The sequence below is a fragment of the Apis dorsata genome, unplaced genomic scaffold (assembly GCF_000469605.1).
Source record: "Apis dorsata unplaced genomic scaffold, Apis dorsata 1.3 scaffold_70, whole genome shotgun sequence".
NCBI lineage: Eukaryota > Metazoa > Arthropoda > Insecta > Hymenoptera > Apidae > Apis > Apis dorsata.
This window is the reverse complement of record NW_006263368.1, coordinates 107643-135018: the sequence shown is the minus strand read 5'-3', so window position 1 is coordinate 135018 and position 27376 is coordinate 107643. Positions and strand designations below refer to the sequence as shown.

At 22.9% G+C, this 27376-nt stretch overlaps 3 protein-coding genes across 5 annotated transcripts in view; 1 reads left to right on the top strand and 2 right to left on the bottom strand.

Annotated features, from left to right (window-relative positions):
* The window catches only part of LOC102679727 (unconventional myosin-XVIIIa), a 59677-nt gene extending 46054 nt beyond the window's left edge, over positions 1 to 13623 (bottom strand). The window contains exons 1-4 of one of the 2 annotated variants that reach the window (XM_006610188.2): positions 11848 to 13623; positions 8723 to 9421; positions 7326 to 7793; positions 2159 to 2293 (exon numbers count right to left, since the gene is read on the bottom strand). In XM_006610188.2, coding sequence (XP_006610251.1) covers positions 2159 to 2293; positions 7326 to 7793; positions 8723 to 9421; positions 11848 to 11982 — 1437 coding nt within the window. In that variant the 5' untranslated portion in view covers positions 11983 to 13623. The remainder of the gene's footprint in view (positions 1 to 2158; positions 2294 to 7325; positions 7794 to 8722; positions 9422 to 11847) is intronic. The other variant, XM_006610189.2, reaches the window with a different exon arrangement.
* A 422-nt stretch (positions 13624 to 14045) lies between these two features.
* On the top strand, positions 14046 to 15967 carry LOC102679527 (MTRF1L release factor glutamine methyltransferase). The gene is made up of 5 exons (XM_006610186.2): positions 14046 to 14457; positions 14789 to 14877; positions 14958 to 15171; positions 15281 to 15534; positions 15630 to 15967. The coding sequence occupies exons 1-5, from the start codon at positions 14209 to 14211 to the stop codon at positions 15868 to 15870; spliced, it is 1047 nt and encodes a 348-aa protein (XP_006610249.1). The 5' UTR covers positions 14046 to 14208; the 3' UTR covers positions 15871 to 15967.
* An 859-nt stretch (positions 15968 to 16826) lies between these two features.
* On the bottom strand, positions 16827 to 25832 carry LOC102679314. Of its 2 annotated transcripts, none has more exons than XM_006610184.2 (10): positions 25502 to 25832; positions 21440 to 21749; positions 20923 to 21100; positions 20084 to 20741; positions 19609 to 19859; positions 19035 to 19210; positions 18572 to 18794; positions 18213 to 18387; positions 17663 to 17894; positions 16827 to 17297 (listed from the first exon to the last, which is right to left on the bottom strand). In XM_006610184.2, exons 1-10 carry the CDS (start codon positions 25626 to 25628, stop codon positions 17012 to 17014), a joined length of 2616 nt encoding a protein of 871 aa, XP_006610247.1. In that variant the 5' UTR covers positions 25629 to 25832; the 3' UTR covers positions 16827 to 17011. The 2 variants fall into 2 exon arrangements, with proteins under 2 accessions (XP_006610247.1, XP_006610248.1); XM_006610185.2 differs by having other exon boundaries at positions 19609 to 19736.
* Positions 25833 to 27376: the final 1544 nt, after the last annotated feature.

The window sequence follows — 27376 nt, the reverse complement described above, 5'->3', positions numbered from 1 at the left end:
TAATATATAATTCAAATATTTTTTGTTTTTAGTAAAGACACAAACCTTTTTTGATTATGAATAAATTAATAATAAATATATGTATACATTTATAAAAAAATATAAATTATAAATTTTATTTTTTTATGAAATATAATTAATATAATTATTTATTCATACTGAATAATATAATATTAAATAAATAATTAATAATTGATGAAAATATATTATAGATTTTTCAATTAATTAATGTAAAAATTTTTAAAAATAATAATCTATAGAGTAAAGAATAATAATAATAGAGAAATAATAATCGGTACTTAATAGGGATTTAATTTCGAATTAATATTTTCCTATATTAATATATAAAATAATTTAATAATGAAAATTGAGATAAAAATGATTAATATTTTTTTTTTAAATAAAATTCAATGATGAATATTAAAAAAATTTTAAAGTAAAAATGAATAATAGACTTAAATCATCCACCTATGGGAAAATTCTAACGATTTACTTTTACTTTCTTGCCATTTAAAAGGTTAAAGATTATCTATTGACCTTACTTTTATTGCAGTATTACTCAATATATGAAACTAAATAGAATATTTTTATTAATAATTTTATATACAAATTTTATAATAAATATATGTATTTTTTTTAATAAAATTAAAAAATGAGAAATATTTTATTAACTATAACTTAATAATTCTATAATAATGAAATTCAACAAATTTTAATTATTAAAGTTAATTCAAGCAAATTATGTAAATATATACAAGAAAAATATATAAAAAATATATAGAAAATGTAAAAGATATCAAAATGTATAAACTAATTATTATATTTATATTTTTAAGGATTTTATAAATCCTTTAATATCTTAACCTCGTTAAATTTTCTTAAATGTAAATATTTTCTTATATTTATTGCAGTATAATATATTTTTATTAATTTTTTCTTCATTTTTATTTATTTTATATATTTTATGAAAAAAATTTAATTTTTTTAGTTTTTTCTGCTATTCTTTAAATTTTTATAGAAAACTAGTTACAAAGTTCCGAAATGATTTTTCTAAATTAAGTAATATTGATTAATTTCTATGTTTTAAATAAGAATTTTTACAAAAATTTAATATATCAATTCCTAAATTTTTATGGAGAAAATTAACATATATTTTAAAATATAAAAAGATTATTGTTTTAAAAATACACTGATTTCATAAAAATAATAATTTTACATAGAATAACCCAATATAATTTGAAAACTATCATCATGACTGCTTGATTTACGATATTAAAAAATGACAAAGCTTTATTATCGTATAATTGCATTATTATTGTAGAATTATTTTTCATTTCATCCGAAAGTTAGTATTATAGAATAAGCAAGTCAGTAGAAAACCGTTAACCCATTACTATGCCACTGCTCTGCCACAAGGAATGTGGGTGGAAACCATTCTACTATTGTCTTTTTCTCTACAGTTATACCTTCTCTACTATATTATGAATACTAACTGATTCCATTGCGTCTTTTACTTTTTCCGCTCCCCTAATTGTTTTGCTATCATTTCTTTTATATTTGCGGTACTTTTGTATTTGTCATTTATATAATATTCTTTTTATATTTCGATATATAACTATTGTCTAAATAAATGTCATTTTATAGTAGCCATTTGGTAATTAAATTTATGTTTAATTTATAATATTCGCACCCAAGAGACAAGATAAGATTAATATAGAATAACATTTTAATTAATTTCAATAATTAAATTTCAACTCATTTTCAAATAAATTAAGATCAAATTTATTTAATTGCTAATTAATAAAGTGAATTAAAAAAAATAACACATATCTGTCTATTCAAGATAACCTAATACAATTCAAACCTAACCTAAATTTGTTCAAAACCTAATCCAAATATATTTCAAATTTTAAAAGAATATTTAGAATTTAAAGTACTTTTATTTACATTTCGAAAAATAAAATAAAATTATATGTAGATATAATAGTAAAAAATTGACTAGAATAATGATTTTGACAACATATTTCAAAAATACCGAAACAATTAATGCATCACATTCTAAATAATTACCGACATATTTTCTGTGATGATAGATTTTTCAGATCTCTTTGAAAAATGATCTCATCCTAAGATTAAAATAGGAAACAAAAATACTCACCATGTTTTGATGAAACCGCAAACTACCAGATCGACGAAGTGTACCGCCACGAATATTCGCGGCCGCAAGTTCAACCTGACGTCCGTCGCTACCACCGCGTCTTGATAATTCCGACAATTCTGCAACTGGTTGCACCTGCAAACAACAAAGTATTCGATTACATTCTAATGCACATTTGTTATTATATTTTCTCGCTTCTATTGTCTCTTGTCTAGGTGGCTCCAATATCTCCAACATTCACAGTGCTATTCTAACAATTCGAACATTTGATAACATTGATGGACTAATCGGTGCACAAATGATACATTTTCTTCTTTGTTCAAAAAGATATTTTTATAAAAGAAAAAATATTTTAAAATCCAAAAATATCAATATTTAACATTTTTTTCATTTCGCCAAAATTTTAGAACAAATTTTTGATGGAATGTATTTTCAAAGATTAAAATATTGCCTCCTTCATTTTTTAAAATAAAACAGCATCAATAAATAATATTCATCAAAAAATCGATTGGTTGTCATGAAAAAATTGCAAATTGTTTGCAAACGTTGTTTAGTAAAACCACATTTTCAAGAAAACGATTTTTCATTGAAGTTGTATGTATCTTTAAAAAATCAATTTTGTTGTTTATTTTTATTCGAAGATAAAAAAAAAATATGCAATAAATCGTGATAATAGAATAAACATTTTTCAAATATTTATATTTGCATGTGGACAATCTGTTCTTAATAATAAATATATTCAAACTGAAACTCAAATATTTTTCAAATTGTTATTCAATGTGAAAATATTTCTATAGGTGTTTGTTCTCTTGGAATAAGAGGCGATAAAAAGTTGCTCAATATTGTTTTAGTGAAGACAGAGCTTAAATGAGCTACTATTGAGTATGCGCCTTAATAGATACCATCCATGTAACGGGTGCTTGAATCTACTTTCTAACCGCATACACGCGCTCGCAAAGATTAAAGCGGTTTCCGTCTATCCTAACAACACAGGAAACAGGATGTTGACCGAGAGAACACCTGCAAGCAGCTTCATTATAGATAATATAAATATGTAAATCACGTAATGTTCTTTCTGTTAAAACCGTTTCGTTTACCAAGAAGGAAAATCAGGATATGGATCCTGAATAGCGGAGCTTCAAGTCTAATCGTTATATCCTTCTTTTAAGTTTACAAGGAATGTTCTAATGGCAAAGCTAAATAAAATGATATAATTTGTTTAAATAATATATTTTTTTTACATTGGATGAAGATTTTATAAAACTTTTTTAAAAATCACATTCAAATCCATAAGAAAGTACCACGAATCGAAATAATTATTTTTAAAATATACTAGCAATATATAGTAGAACTGAGACGCTCTATATAATATATAAAATGCACAATCCAAAAATGTATATTCTAAAAAATAACAAAAGAAAATTTACATTAAATTCTAATTTATTCTTTTTTTTAGCCAACTTAAATTTATAAGTAACAGATGCATGGCACAGTAAATTATTTTAGTCCCTATTTATATACATAATGCTCAGTATATGAGAATAAAATGAATAAATGACATGCTCATATTTTCCATTCTTGTAACAAGGACGTCTCAACATTTTTGGCATTTCACTGCTATAACACAAGATCGAATGGTATTCCAATTTCGACTTCGCAAATTCGGTTTTTTTTTCTCTTCTTTTTAAATCGATGTTTTACAAGAAATATTATAAATGTTATACAATTATAAATATGATTTAAAGAAAAATTATAAATTAAATATTGTGCTAATGTAATTGAATGGATTAATATATTAGAAACTCGATTGCTTATAAATTATCTTTTTATCAAATCATAGGAAGAAGATGGAAAGTTACGTTAAATGAATATATATATATGTATTAATAATTAATAAATTATACAAACATTATATGAAAATTGCGTGTAAAGATTTCATGAAAATTATGTAAGTAAATATTATACAATTTATATGTAGGATACGTTTTAATTATTTTAAAATAATTAAATTTTAAATTAAAATTAAATTTTTAAATATTTGACTTTTTGCTCAGAAAATTTATAAGTGATTGCAAAACATTAAAAGTTTAATTAATCTTATATAATATTTATTTTTTGTAATAAAAAATTTACTTTTACATAATTTAAGAAAATTATAAGAAAACATATTTAAAAAAAAGTTCAAAAGACAGAAAAGATTATTATTGGAATTTATTTGTATAATTTTTTATTAAAAATGAAACAAATATAATTCTAAAATATTTTTATTTATAGCAATTATATTAATTAGATTTCTCTAATTTAAATTAGAGAAATTTATTTTTTGTAATGCTTCAAAAAATGTTCATGTTTACAAGTAAAATTAAAAGCTTCGTACTAATTCATTAAATAAATTAACATTGATATTTTTGCGGAAGTTTCTTGTTAATTGATCAAATTAAATAATCTTGTTTGGTAACAAAAAGAGAACAATTCATTTAATTCTTACATAAACTAATAATTCGCATTTTCGATAAGTTTATCTATGGTGGAATGATGAATAATTCAGAAGATAAGAATTAATTATTAATGAAATATAAAATGAATATATGAAATAAACTGTATTTATTATTATGCCAATATCGTTTTGTATTAGAAAAAGAATTCCCATTGTTAGAATTAAAATTAATCATATTGAATTCATATTAAATCATATTTAATTTTGTAAAAAACTCTATCGTATAATTTTAACTTTTCTATACTTTCCTATACTATTATGAAAATTTATGAAAATTTCTATATTTACTTTTCATAACTTTCTACTAATCTAAAGAATGTTTATAGATGAGAATTTATTGATTTTTACATAGCTATTATTATCTTTTAATATTTACATTTTTCTTTTCTTTTATTAATATCGATTTTTAAAGTTTCAATATAAATGATAAAAAAAAATTAATTTCAGAAGAAGAATTCCAAAAAGAGATTATTAATAAATTATGGAATAAATTATGTCTTCATAATATCAATCATAAATTTATAATAACGAAAATAACAAAATTTAATTTCCTATGAACTATTTTTTGAAAGATAACTATTTTTATTATTAATTACGAAATTTAAAGAATTCCAGAAATCAAAATTCATTAAAACTTTAACTAAAAAAAATCATTCTTAGAAAAAAAAAAATAAAATAAATATTCTATGTTTTAAGATTTGAGACTTCAGTTTCGCGAATTTAAAAATCAAGTTAGACAGATCTCTAGTCTTCAATGAATCACAAGAAAACCAATAAAAAGAAAACCCGTTTACCGGCTGTAGACACTGAAGATATACAATAATCATATTTCAAGTTTATATGGACGAATCTAAATGTATAATTTTGAAAATCCAAATATAACAATAGAAGACATAAAAATTCTAATGGAGAAAATATATTTGATTCTTTCAATTTTTAACCAACTGTCGTATTAAACGACTAATGGAAGATTATCGGTTGAATCTTACGGTAAGAAGTTATTTTCACGCAACTCTCCTGATCCAAGTATAGTTTTATTATGGACCATGAGTCACGATCCCGCTATATTCGGTGCACCAGTGGCAATGAACCAACAGTCATCGGGCGGGAAACACCGGTTTCGCTGTTCCGTATACCGATCACCTTTCGAACCGACCAAGCGTACCTATAAACGCTCTCACTTTTACCGGCAACACTATCGAGTCCTCATGTAAAGTCTAAGGGAACAAGACGTTGAAATGGTACTGAACCTGTTATTTTTTATCATTTGGTTTGTATTTTTAAATAAAATAAAGAATTTTAGAATTTATATATCAAAATTATTTAAAATTTGCTTTGTAATATAATTTTAAATTTGAATAAATTATATCTGCAAACGCAATAATATTTAAGCATATTTAAAACATATAATAAATAGCTTTACAAATTTTTATAAACATCACATATATATATATATTTGTATAAATCTAATTTATATCTAATCCAAATAAAATTTCATTTAATTGTTAAAGCCAATCATTTTATTAGAATATGATCAACGAAAATAACCTAAACCTAATCTTAAATCTTATGAAATATTAAAAATATAAAATGAAACGTAAACAATGAATATGGTGAAACGTGAAAAATCATGGTCAATTTCTTAAAAAACAAATTTTTTATAAGCTAAGATGAACCTAACCTAAATTAAATATAATTTAATATTCTTTTAAATAGCATTGAATAAATAAAACTAATATGTATTTAAAAAAGGAGAAAATAGATATTTCACAATCATAAAATTTGTTTCATAAATTTTTTTAAACTCTTGAATATTCACTCGATAAAACTAGAAAATCATGATGGTGCATTTTCTTTTATTCCTTTTTAAGACACTATAAATTTTTTTAATAGTTCGGCATTAACCTCAATCAATGCTTCCAAAATTCAATATTTAATTTTTATTATTTGTATACGTATAATTATAATTGTAATATATATATATATATATAATAATGATCTTTTTGACAAATCGATAGTCGACCTTATCTTTGTCTATATTCAGGTCGATGTTTTCTAACCACGATAACTCGATTTTATATTCATATATATACGAAATATGATCACAAATGATCAATAATTGATATTTATAATATTTATCTTTGATTTTTAAAATTTTTACCAATTTTAAAATTTCAACGATTAAATTCTGCAATAGAATATATTTTAAATATTATAAATCTAACCTAACCTAAATGTAATCCAAACCTGTTAAATTTAAAAAAACATAATATTAAAGAATTAAAAATATTTTTCAAAAATTAAAATCAAATATCGAATTAAATATATAAAATATTAACTTATTGACCTTAATAATATATTTCAAATTATTAAAATTGTATTATATTTACGAAATACGACCACGATCAAAATCTTTAATCGGAATCACAAATAATTAAGATCATTATATACACAATATAAAAAAAAAGTATTTGCATATATCGTTATTTTTTAATGAAATATTTTTCTATCACATTTATATATATATTTTATTATCATAATAGAAAATTTAACTAATCAAGAAAGCACTATTAGTACTTAATATGTAAATGTCATAATAAATATGACATTTACATATGATATATTTGTTGTAGCTTTAATATTGTAACTTTTTATATTTTTTTAACTTACCTTTACAGCAACGCTGTTAACGGAGCCTTTAATAAGATCAATGATTTCCTCGCGTGATTTGTCATCAACGTTAATTCCATTGACTTCAATCAATCTATCACCTGGTAGCAAACCGGTGTCGTTGTTATGTTGTATCAACGAACCGGGCTCAGCGAAGATCACCGGTCTCATCTGGGTGACACCATTTGCGGCTCGTTCCACGATCACAGCTCGGCGTAATGAGAAACCGAAATCATTTCGCGGCGGTGGTTGCCTCTGAATCGTTAGCTCCCGAGGTTCAGGCAATTCCAGAGGAACAATTTCTGGTAACTGCAGCTCGACCCCTTGCTCTTCGAAAGATGCCGAGGATCGCCACCTTGATAAACCCTGAGATTCTCCTACAGGCGACAGACTGAAAGGTGGTGTAGCGAAACTGGAATTCGTTGTATCTGTTAGAGAATCTGCGGAGGGACTTGCACTGGTCACCACCTGCAAAAGATGAAAGAATATTTTGATAATGAAATTAATAATGGATATCTTTATATTAATAATAAATAAATAATAAATATATTCTTTTCCAGTGATACAGAATTCAAATTTTAATAAATTATATCTTCTTAGAAAAACATCTTATAAAAAATATGTTTTTATTGTTAATTATTAATTTTTCGAACTACATCAACGTTAATCAATTCAATAAATTCTGAATGAATTTTATATGTAAATGTAGTCAAAATCAGAATTCAAAGACTAGTTTTTAGTTCAACAGCAAACATATGGTTGTAGTTTCTTTTCATAAGAATATAAAAAGAAAAGAAAGATATATGCTAACGATATGAAACTCTAAATAATAAAAAAATAAATTTAAACATAAAAGATCAACGAATAAACGGAAAAAGAAAAACGAGAACATTGATAAATACATACAAATTATCCTACACATGTGAACCGCTTCAAAAATGTATTTAACATATGAAATCAATAAAAACACTTCATATAAATATATGTTGATTTTTGCTTTTGAGTTATATATTAGTTTTATACTACAATAATTCATTTGATAATATTTGAACTAACTATTATTTCACTTAACTATTTATAAATACAACTCAATATCTGATATAGAATTTTATAATCTAATTTCATAAATACTTCTCTCTCCTAATCCTATCTCATATAATTGAATCATCAGAATATGTTACATTATTGTAATATTGAAGTAAAAATAGAAAATTATTTTAATCAAGAAATGAAAAATGTATATTTAATTAATTGACAATTTATTTATTTAAAAAAATCTTAAAATTTAATTTGAAGAATTAATTTATTAATTTAAAAATTTAATTTAATTAAAAAATTTATGAATGTCTGAAACATTACAAATATCTTTTAAAATCAATTAATTTTTTCTAACTAACCTGCAGCAATTTGGTGTCGCTTTGATGATGATGATGATGATGATGATGATGATGATGATGATGCTGTTGCTGATTTTGTTGTTGATGTTGTTGAGTCTGCTGGGATGTTCGCTGAGGCGACACTTGCCACGAACTCTGTCCAATTTGTGTCTCCTCTTCGCTACAAGCTTCTTCTTTGTTACAAGTGTTCCCAAATCCTGATAAATGAGTGGGCACGTTTTGATACGCAATCACCTCGTTCTGCAAAGTATTTCTGACCAATAGATTGCTAGCCTCCTGATAATTGGTCTCGTTTCCGTTTGGCAATTGATTTTCTTCCGATAATGAATTCACAGTGCTGACGCTTAAACGTGGTCCCTTAAGAATTCCTCGTTTCGGAGGTTTTGGTGGCAGTGGTGGCAAATTTTTTCCCGATTGACCAGACACGTTCGTCGGTGTAACTGAAGAGATAGTTGTCGTAATGGTCAAAGAAGTCAAGGAAGTTTCTGATGAATCGCTTTGCGTTAAACCATCTGGCGTCCTATTGGACCAATTATTACCGGCACGAACACTTTGGCCTGAACTCGATGAGTTTTGCGAATTTTCCAAGAGATCACGATCTAGATACGCGAAAAATGAAGCACTATAGTCCGCAGTAATACCACTCGGTAACTTTTCTTTCTCCTTCCGCCGACCAGGAATCTTCAATGATCTTCGAACCTGTAAAATAAAATAGATATATTTTGTTATTATATTTATATTAATTTATTTATTTTAAAATTCAAGAAACTTATCCGAAATTTTTTTTTAAATTTTGTAAATTTATACGATTTTAAGAGAAATATCAAAGAATTTTTTTAATCATAAAAATATAACATAAAATTTTTGAATATCATTATATTTTTTTATGTATATATTATATAACAAAGCAAGAAATTGAGAATTTTGTAAATTTCACAAAACTCATCAAATAATTTAATATTAATATCATTATTTATTAGAAAAAGAAATATAAACTGAAATATAGTTTTAAAAAAATATAGAAGATGAAATTATAGATTTGTGTATAAAAATCAACCAATTAAAATAATTTTTGAATAAATTTTTATATATGGATAATAGAACTTTGTAATAATAATAAATAAATAAGACTCTAAAAAAAATAAATCGTCATGGATTTAGAAACATAGCAAAAATTTAATAATTGAAATAATAATAATCTTTATTGTTTTGTGATCAAATAATTTTCAATTGTTTGCATTTAATACTTAATCTGACTCAGTATCTTCTAATCTATGGATTGTGATTCTCAAGAGATTGTCACAATCATTTTTATTCACAATTATTTATATTAAAAATATTACAATGAAAACTTCAGTACTTATTTATTTTAATATAGCTATATAATATATAAAATATATAATATATAAAATATAGCTATATAAAAATACAATAGGAAATATCTTACAACTTACATTAAAAAAAATATTAAAGATTCATTATATGTTCAACATTTTATGTAAAACTATTTTATGAAAGATATAATAATTATATGTATAATATATGTATAAATTATGTGTATATATTTTATAAAAGATATAATCATTATGTATATATGTAAATTATGTATATATAATAATTATGTATATAATATAATAATTATTATGTATATTTATATAATTATTAATATATTTATGTATAAAGAAATATAATTTCATATTTTTTACTATAAATATTGAGATTCTGAATAGTTTAATCATCATCAATTAAAAATTAAATTTAATGTTACAATATTTTCACTTGAGTTCCACTACTTGCTGATGAAGCATTTATATTTCCTCTTTAATTACAAAATTATTATTATTGTACTATTACCATATTTTTCTACAATAAACAAATTACAATGCACGATTTATCATGATATTTATTATTATGCACAATACAAAATATTTTTCTGAATAAAATAATAATAGAAATAAAAAATAATTAATTATAAAAAAATTATATCAACATAGGAGAAAAAATTAAAGGAATATAAAAATGAAAAAAAGTCCTAAGCTATAATAAGAATTATATCTATATTTTTTTTATTTTCTTTCTAAATGGATTAAATTTCTTGAATATATTAACTATTCTTAATTTGATTGACAAAACTGTACATTAATAGAGTCAAATTTATGCGCGATAATTTGTTTATATTTCATTAGTAAGTATTTATGTACCTATTTTCCATTATTAAATATATACAATATTATGCATGCTAATTAAATAAATACAGATAAATGCTATTATATTGTATCACTGTACTAGTAAAAATTATTAAACTTTATAATAAAACTTTATAATATTATAAGATAATTTTTCAAAACATTTTTTTAATAAATCATTTATATATCTAACAATATCTAACAATATTTCTAACAATATCTAACAATATTTCGTTTTTAAAATATGATTTCATAAATATTATTATAAAAGAATTATTATAGTTTAAATTTATATATTTATCCAATAATTATTAAAAAAATGCCTAGATATTGTTTCTTATTATATTCTCTTTAAATATATTTCTCAAAATAAATTTAATCAATTAGATTTGAAATCGCTAGTAATTATAAAGATAATAATAATGAAAAATATATGAAATATATATATAAAATATATTTTAATGTATGATTAAATTAAGAAAAACTATAATTACTTTAAAACATTAATAAATCGATTAAATCTTTGTTTGCAATTAAAATATTTCGTTATTATTGAATTCTATCGTTCATCTATTTCTATTTTAAAACAATTTGTTTAAAAATGTTTGAATCCAGAAAAGTAGATTCATAAATCTAAAGCTTATCCATGATGAGTCAAACTTGACAAATCTACTTATCTGTATATATATACACATTGTTGTTGATAAGCAAGACGAAAAAAATGTATCAATATGTACGTAAAGATCAATACTCAATTTTTCCAGCCTAGTATTTCAATAATTTTTTAATCTAATAAACGAGATAAACGTTATAACATAGACTATGTATATTTTATATATGAAAAAAATTCTTAGGAATAAAAAAATTATTTATTGATCTATTATATCTATTTTTTAATTCGATTAATATTATAAAAGAAATAAAAAAGAAAACACGTACTTCATCTAAACGTAGTAATTCCTCAGCGGACATACTACTGCGATCTCGTTTCTTGACATCTTTTCGTTCTTTCTTCTCGCGCTTCCGCTTCTCCTTGTCGTCCTTCTCCGTAGCCTTCTTCATAAAGTTAAACATTTTCTCATTCACAGCACCAATCTTGAGTCGAATGTGAGAAAGAGATAATACAAGATATCTCTTCTCTTTTGATTATTCGCGCGTATATAGTTTTACGCGCAGACGCGTATTTCGGTTGGCCCCACACGTATAACACGACACTGTCCATCGAAACGACTATATATGCTTGGTCACACTGTCGTTACGTGCAAACACTAAACAACCAACAAAATCACTCCCCTACGACGGCTACACGATCACTAAAAACACGATGAGAAGGGAAGGGGCGTGCACGCTCGCGCAATGTTGCGTACGCGCCAAGCGAGTGCAAATCGGTAACAGGAAATTCCCTGTCACGAATGAATTCCGAGTAAACGATACGTCACTTTCGATACCCCGTTATTTTACGATACAATACGAGGCACGTTTCAACACACTTCAATATATTCTCACTTTGAAACACAATGAATAAAAGACACGCATTACTCCGATTAATTTCCAACACTAGGTTTTCACGCAACACAAATCACGAAACACTATATACATTGATAGATTTTCAGTCGATGATTGACGATATAGCAAGATGTGACGCGTATAGGGGCGTGAACCTACCAGAGCAAACTGTTTCTTCATGGCCGGTCGTTTCCGGCATTCAATCCCAATAAGATATTTCAAAACTAAATTTTTTCTAAGATTCTTCCATTTCTTCTATTTCATGCGTCTTTTTATGAACAGATGATTATTTATGAAAATAATTTTCTTCTCAATTAAAACGAGTTGAAAATGTTCTTCTATATACAATGCAAGATAATTGATTAAAAACACAATTTTATGCACTTTAATAATCTTCCTTTATGTTGATCGTATTAAATTTTTTCTTCATTACTTCATCACGGAAAGTATCGTTCTGTGTGAAAACAATACCGTGACAATCGCGCGTGACAGCGAACTTTTACCTTCGCAAGGCTTTCAAGTTGCCGGTATACGGATGGGTGAAGAATGGATGAAGGAAGAGAAGAATAGGAATACGCGTGCCTAGAACAAAGAGGAAGGGGAAAAGATTGGAAAGGAGAAAGAGAAGCAGGAATGAAAGAGCAATGAGAATCTACATGTCATTTTTCACCACACCTTACTCTCGCACTTTTTAGGCAATGGTAAACTTTTGCTCGTAAATAAATGCCATACAGTAATGAAAAGGAATGTTAAATGTTACAACAGCATATATATTTCATCCTTCGAGACACAATTATGCAAACCATAAATACGATCAATAATGTCACACGAGACCTAGAAATGATGCGATTTTTGATACATGACAAAACTGACAGTCAACACGGCACGAGACACACGTCACAACACCGACACCACACCACTCGCCGCCATTCACTAGACCGAAGACGCGTGTAATATAATTCTGTATCTTAATTGCTTATTGTAATTGTACCGTCGCTCCAAAACGATCATACGATGTGTTATCAGAACGTATAACAACTTAGGTCATTGGATTGTTTCCTTTGTCAAAAAGATACAGTCAATAATAGATAAAAGTTTAACGGTGCACTCGTGTGACACCGATGACTGTCATGGCAGACTATGTTGCAAGTTACAAGTTGAACCGGTGGCGACTGCTGGCGTCTTAAACTGAATGATGGTATAGACTCGTATTCTTCTTTCCATTACATATTTTTGCGCATGCGCCACTAATCGATAATACGTTATCGACTGAACACAAAATGAACGATGTTTTGAAATTAAAAAAATTAAAGCTATATAATTATTAATTTAAAAAGATAATATTATATAAAAAAAAGCAAAGAAATAATTATAAAATAATTATATTTTAAATTATAATTATAAACTAGATTATTTAAACATGCAGAATACATTTTTATTTTATATTGTTTTTGGAAACCATATATTTTATGTAATGAATTTTCGTATTAAAATATGTATTATATAAATATTTATAATTAAATAAGTTGATAATAATAATTTACTTGCCCCATAAAATATTTAATTGCTTCTTCTCAATTTTTCTCTGCACGATCGACATTATATTGTAAGTGAAAATAATCAAATGTATTTCTCAACAGCTGGCAGCACATACTAGAATTTAGCAGAAAGTTAAGAATTGTGAGTTTAATAAATAGAAAGAATATGTATTTAAGTATTTTATATGTCACATATACACATTATGTGTAATAATTTTTGATTAAAAGTGTAATAAATTATTTTGTATGAAACATAATGTTTCGCTGTCTTTCAAGTACTCGATTTTTCTTCAGTATTTTAAGTGTAGAAGCATATGTACAATATAGTAAAGCTAAAATAACCACATTTAATCGATCAGCACGAAATCTATCCACAATAAATGTACAATGTCCTACTATCGGTGAAATTATCGAACAATGGAGTAACCGGTTTAAGAATGAACATATTCCAGAACCCGTAGAATCGATTGAGCACATTGTTGCGCACGTCATAGGCACTAACAAGGTATCACCATTATTACTATTGTAAGCATTAAATATTTTGTAATATAATTTTAATTTTTTACTTATATAGTTTTTTTGCCATTAAAAATATTATAATTATATTAAAATATTAAATCTTTGCATGATTTTTAATGATTTAATAATTATTACTATTCAATGTTATGAAATGAAGTAATATATGAGAAATATAGCAAATATAATTAAATACAATATAATATTAAATAAATATAATCATTGTTTTATTTATTATTTGTTATAAAAATAAAATAAAAAATATGTTAGTTTACTTTCAGTTTTAAAATAAAATTATAGTTAAACTAAATTATTTTCAGATATTAGATCTTGTAGATATAAAAAATGAACGACTTACGTCAGTTCAGCGCGATACGCTAGATTCATTGTGTGAATGTAGGTTATCCAGGTAAAAATTTGATTGTTACAATTATTATTTCTATAAAATTTATTGTATATTATTTTTTTGATAAAATTAAATCTTTACAGAATGCCAGTTCAATATATAATAGGAGAATGGGATTTTTGTGATATTACTTTGAAATTAGTTCCGCCAATTTTTATTCCGCGACCAGAAACTGAAATATTAGTCCATTATATTTTAAAAGCTTTAAAGTCTTCTGATAATAATAAACAGGAAATTTTAGAAATTGGATGTGGTTCTGGAGCCATATCTCTTGCTATTGCACATACTAATAAAACAGTAATTATTATAATAGATCATTAACATAATCATATATTTATTTGATTGAAAATAATTTCTTATAATGTATAGTAAAAATTCTATTATATATCATAAAATTATTTTGTAGGTTAATTGTATAGCAATTGATTCAAATCCAGAAGCATGCGAATTAACTAAAAAAAATCGAGATAAATTAGATTTAAAAGATCGAATCAATGTTGTACATGCAACTCTTAAAGATAATGGATCGATAGAAATTTCGAATGTATTAAATGAATCTAAAAATCTTGATTTGAATTCTAAAACTTTTGATTTTATAGTTAGTAACCCACCTTATATACCAACTAAACAAATATCTACATTAATACCTGAAATTAAAATGTAATTAAATTATTTTTTATTTTTTATATAATTTATTTATTTTATATTTATAATTATAAAATTGTATATTTTATAATCTTACTTTTATTCTTTAGTTACGAAGATTTAACGGCACTTGATGGGGGAGATGACGGTTTAAAAGTTATTAAACCTTTATTAAAATATGCTGCTATTGCTTTAAAACCAGGAGGACGATTGTTTTTAGAAGTTGATACAACTCATCCTGAATATATACAATTTTTTACAAAAAAATATCCTATTCTTAAGCTTCAATATGAACATACGTACAAAGATTTTTGCAATAATAATCGATTTATTGAAATATTAAAAATATGATAAAAAATTTATAAATATTTTTAAGAATTAATAAAATAAAATGACGGAATTCATGTATGTTCCTCGAATGTACAAAAATAAAAATATCAATAATTTATTTGTTTCTGATTATTGAAATATACATCGTATTTAAAATTCTTATTTTGGACGGAACTAATTATACAATTTTTTAAAAACTAATTATACAAATTTTTTATTTATAAGATTTATAACATAAAATTTAAATAATTCTTAATAAGAAGTAAATAATTTATATTGAACAATTATAAATAATATAATTACAATAATATAAATTAGTATACAATAGTATAACAATATAATTAATTTAAACTAATTTTATAATATGTACAACGATAAATTGAAAAATATATTAATTAACAAATAAGTAAATGATTTAATAGTAACTTATGATAATAATAATAAGAATGTAACAATTTTTGTTTATTCAAATATATTATTTGAATAATATAAAAAAATATGTAAAAAAATATTTAAAAAAAATTTTTTTTTAATTTTGGCAGTCTTTCTATATTCAATTGTAATAATTTAATATAAGTTTTATAGAAAAAATCGACTAAATTGCTAATAAAAGTCACACTGTATTTGTATATATCATTTCAATGAATTCAATATTAATAAGTTTCAATATATCATGTTATATACATTATATGGAAACATTATACAAACATTGATTGTACATATAAAATTTTGTTAAATATTTACAATTCTTACAAATGCAATTTTAAATACTGATTTTTATATGTCTTTTTCCCATATTATAATATTATAAATATATATAAATATTAATTACTTATAGAAACTATATAGTTTCTGTTATGTGATATTTTTATACTAATAATTAATAAATAATTTCTTTTAATTATAATCAAGAAAATCTTATCATATAATCATTTTCAATATAAAAAAATCATATAATAATAATTTTTTATTAAAATATTTTCAATAATATTAATCTTTGTAAAAAATAAAAATAGAAATATAATTGAAATTATACTTATTATACTTACTACTTAATCTCTTTAATAGTTTTCTTCAATTGTATCTTTAAATTATTATAACATTCAATTGTACTTCAGTTTTTAATACTTTTTATTGCTTAATATCATAATTTTTTGATTGTTTATTGCGAAGAAAATTTTTCAAGTTCTTTTTTAATTGAAACTATTAATGGTACTGCTGGATCTTCTTGTGGAAGTTGACAATCTGTTAGTATACGTCTCGAATTTACAATCGGTAAATTAGGTTTATGAAATGGACCAGCACTTAATGGTCTGGAACCCCAATTATTGCGAGATGGTACAAAATGTCCATTTTCAGCAATTCTATCGTTATCTATCGTATTATATTTTAGTAGTAATGATGTACGAGGTCGAGTATGCATTTCTGTTAATGATGAAGATACAGGACTAAAAAAATATTAAAATATTATAATATAATAATGTTTATATTGAATAAAAATTACTATATATTATAAAAAGAAATTATATAGTATTTTAAAATTTAAATATAAATATAATAAATAAATAATTATAATAATTATAATAATAATAACAAAAAATATATTATTATGTATCTATAGACATAATATTATAAATTGCATTCCAAGAAAAAAAATCGAAATATTTATTCTATATTTATATAATATATATTATATAATTAATCGAATAAATAAATTTCCTTTATCAAATTTACAATACATAAATACAAATTTATTTTTATTTATTAATGATTTAATGGAAAATATTTAAAAAATAATTACAATTTAAATTACCTTGCATGAGTAGATCTTTCTTTAGTTTCTGAAAATATTGTAAAAGTGTCTGGTATATGTTCTATTGAAGTCAATTGTGTGGTATATAATTGTACATCTGATTTTTGATCTCTACTTCCAAAAAGACTAAAAGAATCTTCAAGAAGTTCGTGAAGTCTTTTTCTTGCTTTTCCTACAGGTCCAGATGATATTATGTAACTTGAATCAATTTCTGTTCCTAATGTACTATTACCTGAAATTATATCAAAGAAATATTATTATTATATATATATATTACTAAGAAATTATTAAAAATTATTTAAAAATTAATTTTAAAACGTAAAAACAAGTACGAATAAATTATATAAATAAAATAAAATAATATAAATTTGAAATTCACTTTTATATCAATTTCTAATGTACTTAAAATATATAAAAATATATAAAAATATATTAAAAACAAAGCTATAATAATAGCTATAATAATAATAGCGTAATAAAAATTATATTTAATTAAATTAAATTAAATTATAAAAAATATTATCAATAAATAAATTAAAAAGAATCATACTTTCAGCAGATAAGTTTTGTTTTCGAAGATTCCAAACTATAGGACCTACAACTCCAGGATCTTTAATTGCACTTGAAGTTCGCGCAAAAAATTTATCTTCATCATCTCTATAAACATCAAAATGATTTTTTTCTCGTCTCATCTCTTTTGGAGAATCTATATCTAAATGTTTGACCTAAATAAAAAAAAATATATATATTTATAAAAACTCTAATAACGTATAAAAATTGTATGACAAATATAAAATAATAAATTATTTTTAATATTTTTTATTTTAATAATTTTATATTTAATATTATGTATTCATTACAATTTTAATTAAAAATAAAAATAAAATAAAAATATAAAAATTTGCTCACCATAACTGGTTCCAATACTCTGGAAAGTGGTTCAACATTTTTTATGCTGGGAAATGCCTTACAAGATGGCATAGAAAGATAAGAATATGGTGAAGCAGTAGCTTCTTCTTGCTTTATATAATTATTTTCCAAAGAATCTAAATGATCTACAATTACATCTGTTGAATCAGAAGTTCGAGGTGTATCAATGGCATTTGTTCGAGACATTCTTCCATGTATGAGTCTACAATTAAACAATAAGAATATATTAATATCAAACCAATTAAGAATATATTGAATATTACAAATTACATTTTTTATAATAAATGCAAAACTTATATTTATATATTTATAAAATTTAAAATTATTTTCAAAATACAAAATACAAATACAATAAAAATACAAATTGAATCTAAAATTAAATAAAAAAAATATATAAACAATTTTAAAAATTTCATTTTTTATTATTTTTATGATGTTATACCTTGATTTCTTTAGAGAATGTTCCCACGAATTTGATTCCCGTACTTTACTTTTTTGTTCGTCGTCATTGTCGCTCGAAACTTCATGAATTTCTGCCTCAAAACTATCGGGAGTTTCAATAGAAACTGGAGTTTTTGACAAACTACCAAGAGTTTGTTTCTGACTGGTACCGTCAGTCTATAAAGAAGGATAGAATTTGCAAAAGATCAATAGAGTTATTTCATGACAAATTAGTTTAGAAAAAAATACATTATTTCGCTGATGTCAATAATTCATAAATACATGAGTTGTTATGATTCTTTGTAATTTTAATTGTTTATTTAGATTATAATGTAAATATATAATATTATAATATATATAATACATTCTCTTTCAAAAATTTTTGTATAATATATATAATTATAATAATATATAATTATATATATATATTATATATATATTATATAATATTAATTATATAATTATATATTATTATACAAACTATTAAAATTATTAAGCGAATTATAATTTTTTTAATTATAATTGATATTAAAAACTAATCAATATACATATTAATTAAATAAATATATAAATACCTTAATTTCCATTTCCGATGTTGAACAGGCATTATTATCAACAGTTGCTTGTATATATTCCCGTTTTTTCTTTAAAATATGATGACTTGGTGGTGCAGCTACTGCACTATGTGTTCTTTTTCTTTTTGCTGCAAAAATTAATCCTATTACAACAAATGCTAACAAAATAAAACCAACACTTGCTGCACCAATTAATAGCCATGCATCTCTTTTTCTTGAAAGAGCCAATGGTCGTGTTTCTTTCAAATAAGCTATATAAAAAATACAAGATAATTTTATTAAAAACGGTTTATACTTCTATTTTTCAATATATTAATTTTTTTTTAAATATTATAATTTTTTAAATATAACTAAAATTATAAACACTGTAAATTTTTTTTATATTATGATGATTATATTATATTATTATGATTAATTAATAAAATTTAAAGTTGCAAAAGATAATTGATAAATGTATTTATAAATAGACATTTACGTTCACTTTGAATAAGAACTGGTGCACCAAGTTCCAATGCAACTTCTTGGGATGACAAAAGAGCCATATCCCTAGCAGCTGTTTCTGCAGGTACAGGTTTTCCACCTAAGTGAACAGAGTAAATCAACTTTGTGGCACCACTTTCAGTTATACTTGTATTTTGCATTCTAACTTGAACAGTTTCCTCTCCAGTATGATCTAATAAACGTAATTTAGAATATTTGCTTATATTCTTTCCATCAACATTATTAGATATTTCTTGTTCTGACATTGAATAATTATTTCCATAATCTTGAAGATTATGCATCATGGAAGACAAATTAAAGAATATATTATTCTCCAAGGAATGTTGATTTGTGTAATTTGTGATATTTTCATTGAAATCTATTGATGTTGTTGTAGTTGATACATTTTTTTTATTTTTAATAAGACTTAATCTTTTTAAATAAAAATTATCCATTTGAATTTGTTCATTATGATTTTCAATATCATTAACATTGGATGTTGGTAAAAGAGTATTATTAAAAGTAGATACTTGAACCAATTTTATGCTATTTGGCATTGTTGAAATTTGAGCTTCTGAATTCGTTTGAATTCTCAATTTAGTAGATGAGGTTGCAGGATTTTCATATATTTCATTTTGATCAGCAATTTCTGACTAAAAAAATATTTAAATGATATTTTTTTTTAAATTTTGATTTTTATTTTACAATAAATATATTATTAAAAATTATATTTATATCTTAAAAAATCATATTTATTATAAATTATTTATTCATATTTTTAATTTTAGAATATTTAATAATATGCAAATTCAAATATATCATATTCATATGTACCTTAGTTTTAACAAGTGCGTGTCCTCTTGTAATTCTCCGTAATCGTGTATCTGTTTGTAAAAGTCCAAGATGACGTTGTTGTTGTCTTAAAAATGCAGTCTTATATAATCGAGCTAGTTTTAATTCAATTTTAGGTGGTATAGTTTCACCTGCACGAAGAACTGTTAGCAACCAATATCTAAAACATAAAGAATAATATTAATTTATTTAAAAAATTTAAAAAAAATTATTTACAATACTTTTTTTTAAATAAATAAATAAAAAACTATAATGAAAAATAAATGATATAATGACTATATTAAATATTATTTTTAAAATTTATTTCATTTTTATGTTTTATATAAATAAACTATTATTTATATAAAACGATAATTATTTATATAAAAAAGGTTTGCATCTCATTAATTCTAATGATCTCGAAATATATTATTAAATTAAAATGCTATTAAGCATTATAGTACAATTTCAATTTAATTTTTATATAAAATTTATTTATATAAAAATAATAAATAAATACCTTGGTCCAGGATCTTCTCCAATAAGGATACCAATATTTTGATCTTCATCACTATCTAATCTAGGTGTAGGTTCAATACAAGTAATGCATTTTGGTTCAGTAGAATCAGTTTGATCAGGAAATAATGGTTTATGATTATCTTTATCTTCTGCAGGTGAATATAATGTTACAGTATGATGAACTGTTTTAGTTTCATAAAAAGTCAATCCTTGATCTACCCATGGTGGAGCATCCTTTGCATCTGACCAAAAGAAATCCTGAAGATGAACCCGACGTCCTGGTAGATGTTCAATGAGAATAATTTCATCCTCTGTGATAAAATATATTTATTAATAAATTATAAAATTTAATTAATAGAAATTAAAGCAATACATTTTAACATGACTTATTTGATTTATTAATCAATAAACTTAAAATAAATTATATTGAAATATAAATTATATTAAAATAAAAAATTTATATCGTATTTCATAATAATACAAGAAAAAATAATAAAATGAAATGAATGTAAATAAAATCTAAATAAAATGAATGTAAAATTTTTATAAAATTTTAAGTTTTTTTAATTTTTCAAACATTGTAAATTTTCACGTAACTAATAAAAAATAAAAGAAAAATAGACAAATGCATGAATGCATTGATGCGCAAAAGCTTTATTTTTCTAGGAATTCATTGGCTGTTGATAAGGACAATAACCTTGTGTCATGCAAATCGTTTATAAGACTGTGATCATATAATCGCAGACGAACTCAAATATTGATAGAGTTATCACGCTATCTTCTTACTTTGTGAAAGTTGCAAATTACCTTTTGTACATAACGAGAAGAGAAGCAGAAAAAAAAAGAATTAATAAAGAATTAATAATTTTCATATAAAACGAAATAAAGAAATTAACATATTTTATTTTTTATATTATCACTACTTTATTTAATATTTTTTTAAAAGTTACTAATAAATAATAAATGCTAAAATGCTAAATAATAAATAAGATATTACTATTCAGATTTTTGTATTAAAAATAATCAAAATTGAATAATAATTGGATATTCGTATATTTGATTATTAATTTTAAATTTAATTTCAAGTAATTTTTTGAAATAAATAATTGTTTTAAACTTGATACATATAAATGAATTTGTTTGATGTAGCAGCTTGATTTTATGGTCTGTTTGTAGTTCCGGACCGGAAGTATCATTCGTATGTACTTTGTTGAGTACTACAATTTTGTGATTAGATTACCCACACATATGTATAGTCAATATTTCCAATTATTAGATAGTACTTATACAATAATTTGGATATTTAATATCTTAATTAAAATAAGTTTTTCTATTTGAAACATAAAATTTGAAATTAATATATAAAATAAATATTATAAAATAAATTCATAAATATTATTTCATTATTCATTTAGATAAATAAATTAAATCTCTAAAAGAAATCTTTCATAAATGATTTCTGAATAAATAATTAATTTGTTTTTTTTATCAACAATCGATCGACATTAATTATAACATATATAAAATATATCAACAAATTTGGAAAATTATTTCAACAAGTTCAAGGAATATGAGATTATCGATTAAAAAAGAGTGCATAAATTTACTATACAATCTTCCTATCAAAAAGTTCCTATCAAATCGTACCAATGCGCGACTATAAATTACTTATTACACGAGGTCATTGATTATTGAAATTATTATAATATATAAAATGAATCACTTGATTTTTTTTTTAATTAAAAAAAAAATTTCATGATCAAATTTTAAATTATAAGATTTTAAATTATAAGATTAAAATTGATTTGATAAATAGTTATCATTAAAATAAAGAAGATGAATAAAATTATTAATTTATTCATAAGTAAATAAAATTTGTTATTAGATCACCATATAATCAATTTTTAGAGAATTTTTAATAAAGATTTTATTCTATTCTAACAAAGAAAGATTTCATGATTACGCAAACTTTTAATTTATAATTGTTTAATGTAAAGATTCATGATGTACACCTTGAGTATTTTTAGACGATGATGGTAGTGTTAAATCGATAGAGAACTGAGTTCCTATGGTGAAAATAATGTAAATTGATTTTTATTAGTCTCCTCAAAATTTTACTTTCTATTCTATTACAAATCATGCCTTTACAACTCTTTCTAATATGCACTATTACAAATTATTGATGGTCATGTAATTAAACTTTCACTATTATCTAATTTCAATTTATCGTACATGAAACTTCATTGCCAAGAATTTAATTACATATCAGTCTAATCAATTAATCATTGCAAATGATTTATCTTTTGTTGTATCTTTAATTAATACATCAAAAATATTTATATAGATAAGTATTTTAATTGAGTCTTAAATAAAATTATTTCTTTTATAAGGTGAAATTTAATATATTCGATTTTTTAAATTTTTTAATATAATATATAAATACATATAAACATTGTGTACTTTATAAAATATTTATAATTTTTTCTTTTTTTTTAAACTGATATAAAATTGAACAACTAAGAGTAATATATGAAATAGTATTATTTTTGAAAAAATTAAATTATGAAATTGTATTAAATATTAATAATAATGTTTTAATAATATATAGTAATATAGATTTGTTAGGATTTTCATATACTTAGATACATATAACAAACTCAAATTTTCATTGTCGTTTTTACGAAAATAATGTCGTACAACTACTTACATATCCTGTAATTCGCAGCGCTTATTTTATTTTTACTTCCCGTAATTCTATGTTTCAAAAAATTTTAACACGCAACAATTAAAAAATTATTTTTGTCCAATTTAAAAAAATATTTGATATTTTTATAATCTAACATTAAAAATTTCATTATCTTTTATAGTAATTATTTACGTATGATAAAATTACACAATGGATCAATTTTGTGTAAAAATAAAAATATAAAAAAATACACGAATAAATTTATACATATTTAATGTGCTTATTAGGATACAAAAATACAAAATTTATAATTATTTAATTAAACTCAAATATCTATGTATCCATTAAATTATTATTAAATTAGTTAAATTTAAAGATTTTTATTTTAAAAAAATGTATTCTTTAAATTAAAATGTTCAACAGAATATAACAGAGTATAACATTTGTTATATTTACTTTCAAAATTTCATTGAAACTTTGCACCAAATTATATAGACTATATATTTTTATACAAAATAAATTATAAAATGATCTAATACGATTTGCCGAAGGTCTTTGGCATTCAAGTTCAATATCATTCGCATCCAACAAATAGTTCTAGTTGCGTGGGAATGTTCAATGGAAGCGTGACTTTAGTCGGTATTAAATGTTCCGTATGTCAGCGAATTGTATAGTACTTACATAAAACTTGATGTTATACGTGCATGCGTATGTACCTATGTACATCGGGAAGCGTAGCGTCGATAATAATATCGATTAATGGATATATGCAGCTGACTGTTGAATTACCTAAAGTCTTCTAAATTCTGCCACCTAATTTCTTCAGCGATTTTGAGTAGGTCGACACGAAACTCACGCATTACAATAATATACATGGTCACGGAAACTTGAATTCTATGACATACAAGTTGCAAACTTTCTTCATGACATATTCACACTATCATAAGTTATATTCGTTTTCGAAAAATGCGCGCCAATGAGAAACTGAATGAATGAGAATTGATAATATATATGCGAAATAAATGTTTACTTATAAAATATGGACATTCTATATAAAATTTTTGTCATTTTTCACCTATATAATATTATAATAATATTTGTAATTTTTTTGACTATTTAGGAATTCATATATATAAACTAATATAACGAAAAATATACATGTGAGCGATAAAATTAAATAAAATCTAAATAATAGAAACTATATTTGAATAAATTTAATGCATCATATAAAATAAAAACTAAAAAAACGAATATTATGAAAATATTAATCTTATTTATACTTATGTCGTAGATTTTCTCACATTAACCGGCACAAAATGAAACAACAAGCCCTTCAATTTTAAATCTATAAAGATATAATATGAAACATAAACTAACCAGCTCCCGGTGGAAGGAAAGCTTGCACTTTCAAGATATTTGAATTTTGAAGAAGAAATATTAGAATTTGTACAATTGCTCCGAAGGAAATTGATAAAGCAGTACGTAAAACAACATATAACAACATCACGCCGGATGCACTGTGCTATACTAAAGAGTTAGATGCTGTTCACAAATCTACTGAACTGTACAACCAATCCAAACTCGAATATTCATGTATTGCGCCGGCGCAATTTTATGAACATGCGCAAATATATTTCATACTTTTTTTCGATAAAAAAATGTTCATTTTTTTCTATTGTTAAACATTATTTAACGAATGTTGTCTATTCTGAATTTAATATTATTTATTTTAAAACTTTAATATATATTATATTGAATAAATTATTTAAATAAGTTGTTTTACTCCAGCTCAAATTTAAAAATATAATTTTTGAAGTTCCAATAATTTATGAATTAATTATCCAAAGTAAAAATTTATAATCTCTTCATTTTCAATATTATAAGTATATTATTTACTTTTTTTAAAAATATTTTTCTAATATAAAATTTAAAAAAATAAATAAATATTTATCCAAAATATATAAAAAAGAAAATTGATTCTGGATATTAAACAATTGTATTATATTAAATGCATAATTTTTAAATATATTTTTATATTACTCAGACTGTTTTGTTAGAATGATTTTATTGCACCACTGCTTAGTTAGTCACATAAAAAATTCAGGAATTAAAAGAAATATATTAATCATTAAAAGTCTGAGAAACAAAATTTACGATACAAAATAATATGGCAAGAATATAATATATTTTTTTTTCTTTTAATTATACGAATCACTACCATTTAAATCATTATTATTAATTACAAGTCATACTGTGATTTTTCAAAGGATGTACGTGTTTATGTAAGTGTATATATTTCATTACGAACTTATTATACCGTTATTACTATTCTTATCGATATCAGTACCATGATTCATATTTCATGTTCTATTATACTCATTGCCACTACTATTGCCATTATCATTGATAGCTTTGTTAATAGCATTATCGTCAGTTTTTTTAACTATCGTTTGCATAACCGCATTACCATTATTATTTATCATTATCATCGATATCAACATTGTTATATTTGATTCAACACAGTAAGACAAAGTGGTACATAATATGTTAATGTAAATTAAATACATACATACGTAACAGATTCTGCACTTTGATAGCATAGTTCTATTACACAAAACAACTCTTGTTTTTTTTTTGTATATCAGAAAAATAACAAAAGCTGTTATATGAGTTGTACATATTTTACTATAATAATATGTATTTGCGGTTCATACAAATTTATCGCGTAATTTCTGACTTACACATTATAGATACATACATACATATAATATATGTAAAACATACATACACACACGCGTAAACATGATTGTCGATGCGTATATACAAAATTATTTACATAATCGTTGTTTAGAAGATTTTTAATCCTCAAAAAACAATTCCAACTAGGTTCCTCGATATACATACAAAATGATCATGCATAAAATTGAAATTTAAATTTTCATATCTTATACTAATATAAATTTTTTTACAACAATTTATATATATTAGAATATTTTTAATTAATTATTACTTTTGTATTAATTTTTAAGAAACATATAAAATAATTAAATAATTTTTACAAATAAAAGTCTTTTTTTACAAATATTATTAATTCCACTTCAATGAAATAATCATGTTTTTAAAATAAAAATAATTTTTAATAAATCATAACTAATATCTTCAACAGTAATCATTGATATGTATAGAAAATAATTTATTAATTATTTTTAATATTTAGAAATTCTAAATATCCATTATCAATGATATAATATA

Excerpts from the sequence above, each read along its gene's own strand:
- LOC102679527 (XM_006610186.2), top strand. The coding sequence starts at position 14,209 with ATGTTTCGCTGTCTTTCAAGTACTCGATTTTTCTTCAGTATTTTAAGT. Across the intron at positions 14,458-14,788 it reads ACGTCATAGGCACTAACAAG|ATATTAGATCTTGTAGATAT; the intron begins GTATCACCATTA and ends AATTATTTTCAG. Across the intron at positions 15,535-15,629 it reads TTAATACCTGAAATTAAAAT|TTACGAAGATTTAACGGCAC; the intron begins GTAATTAAATTA and ends TTTATTCTTTAG.
- LOC102679314 (XM_006610184.2), bottom strand. The coding sequence starts at position 25,628 with ATGTTGTTATATGTTGTTTTACGTACTGCTTTATCAATTTCCTTCGGA. Across the intron at positions 20,742-20,922 it reads ACGCACTTGTTAAAACTAAG|TCAGAAATTGCTGATCAAAA; the intron begins GTACATATGAAT and ends ATATTTTTTTAG. Across the intron at positions 18,388-18,571 it reads GAGTATTGGAACCAGTTATG|GTCAAACATTTAGATATAGA; the intron begins GTGAGCAAATTT and ends TTTTTTATTTAG.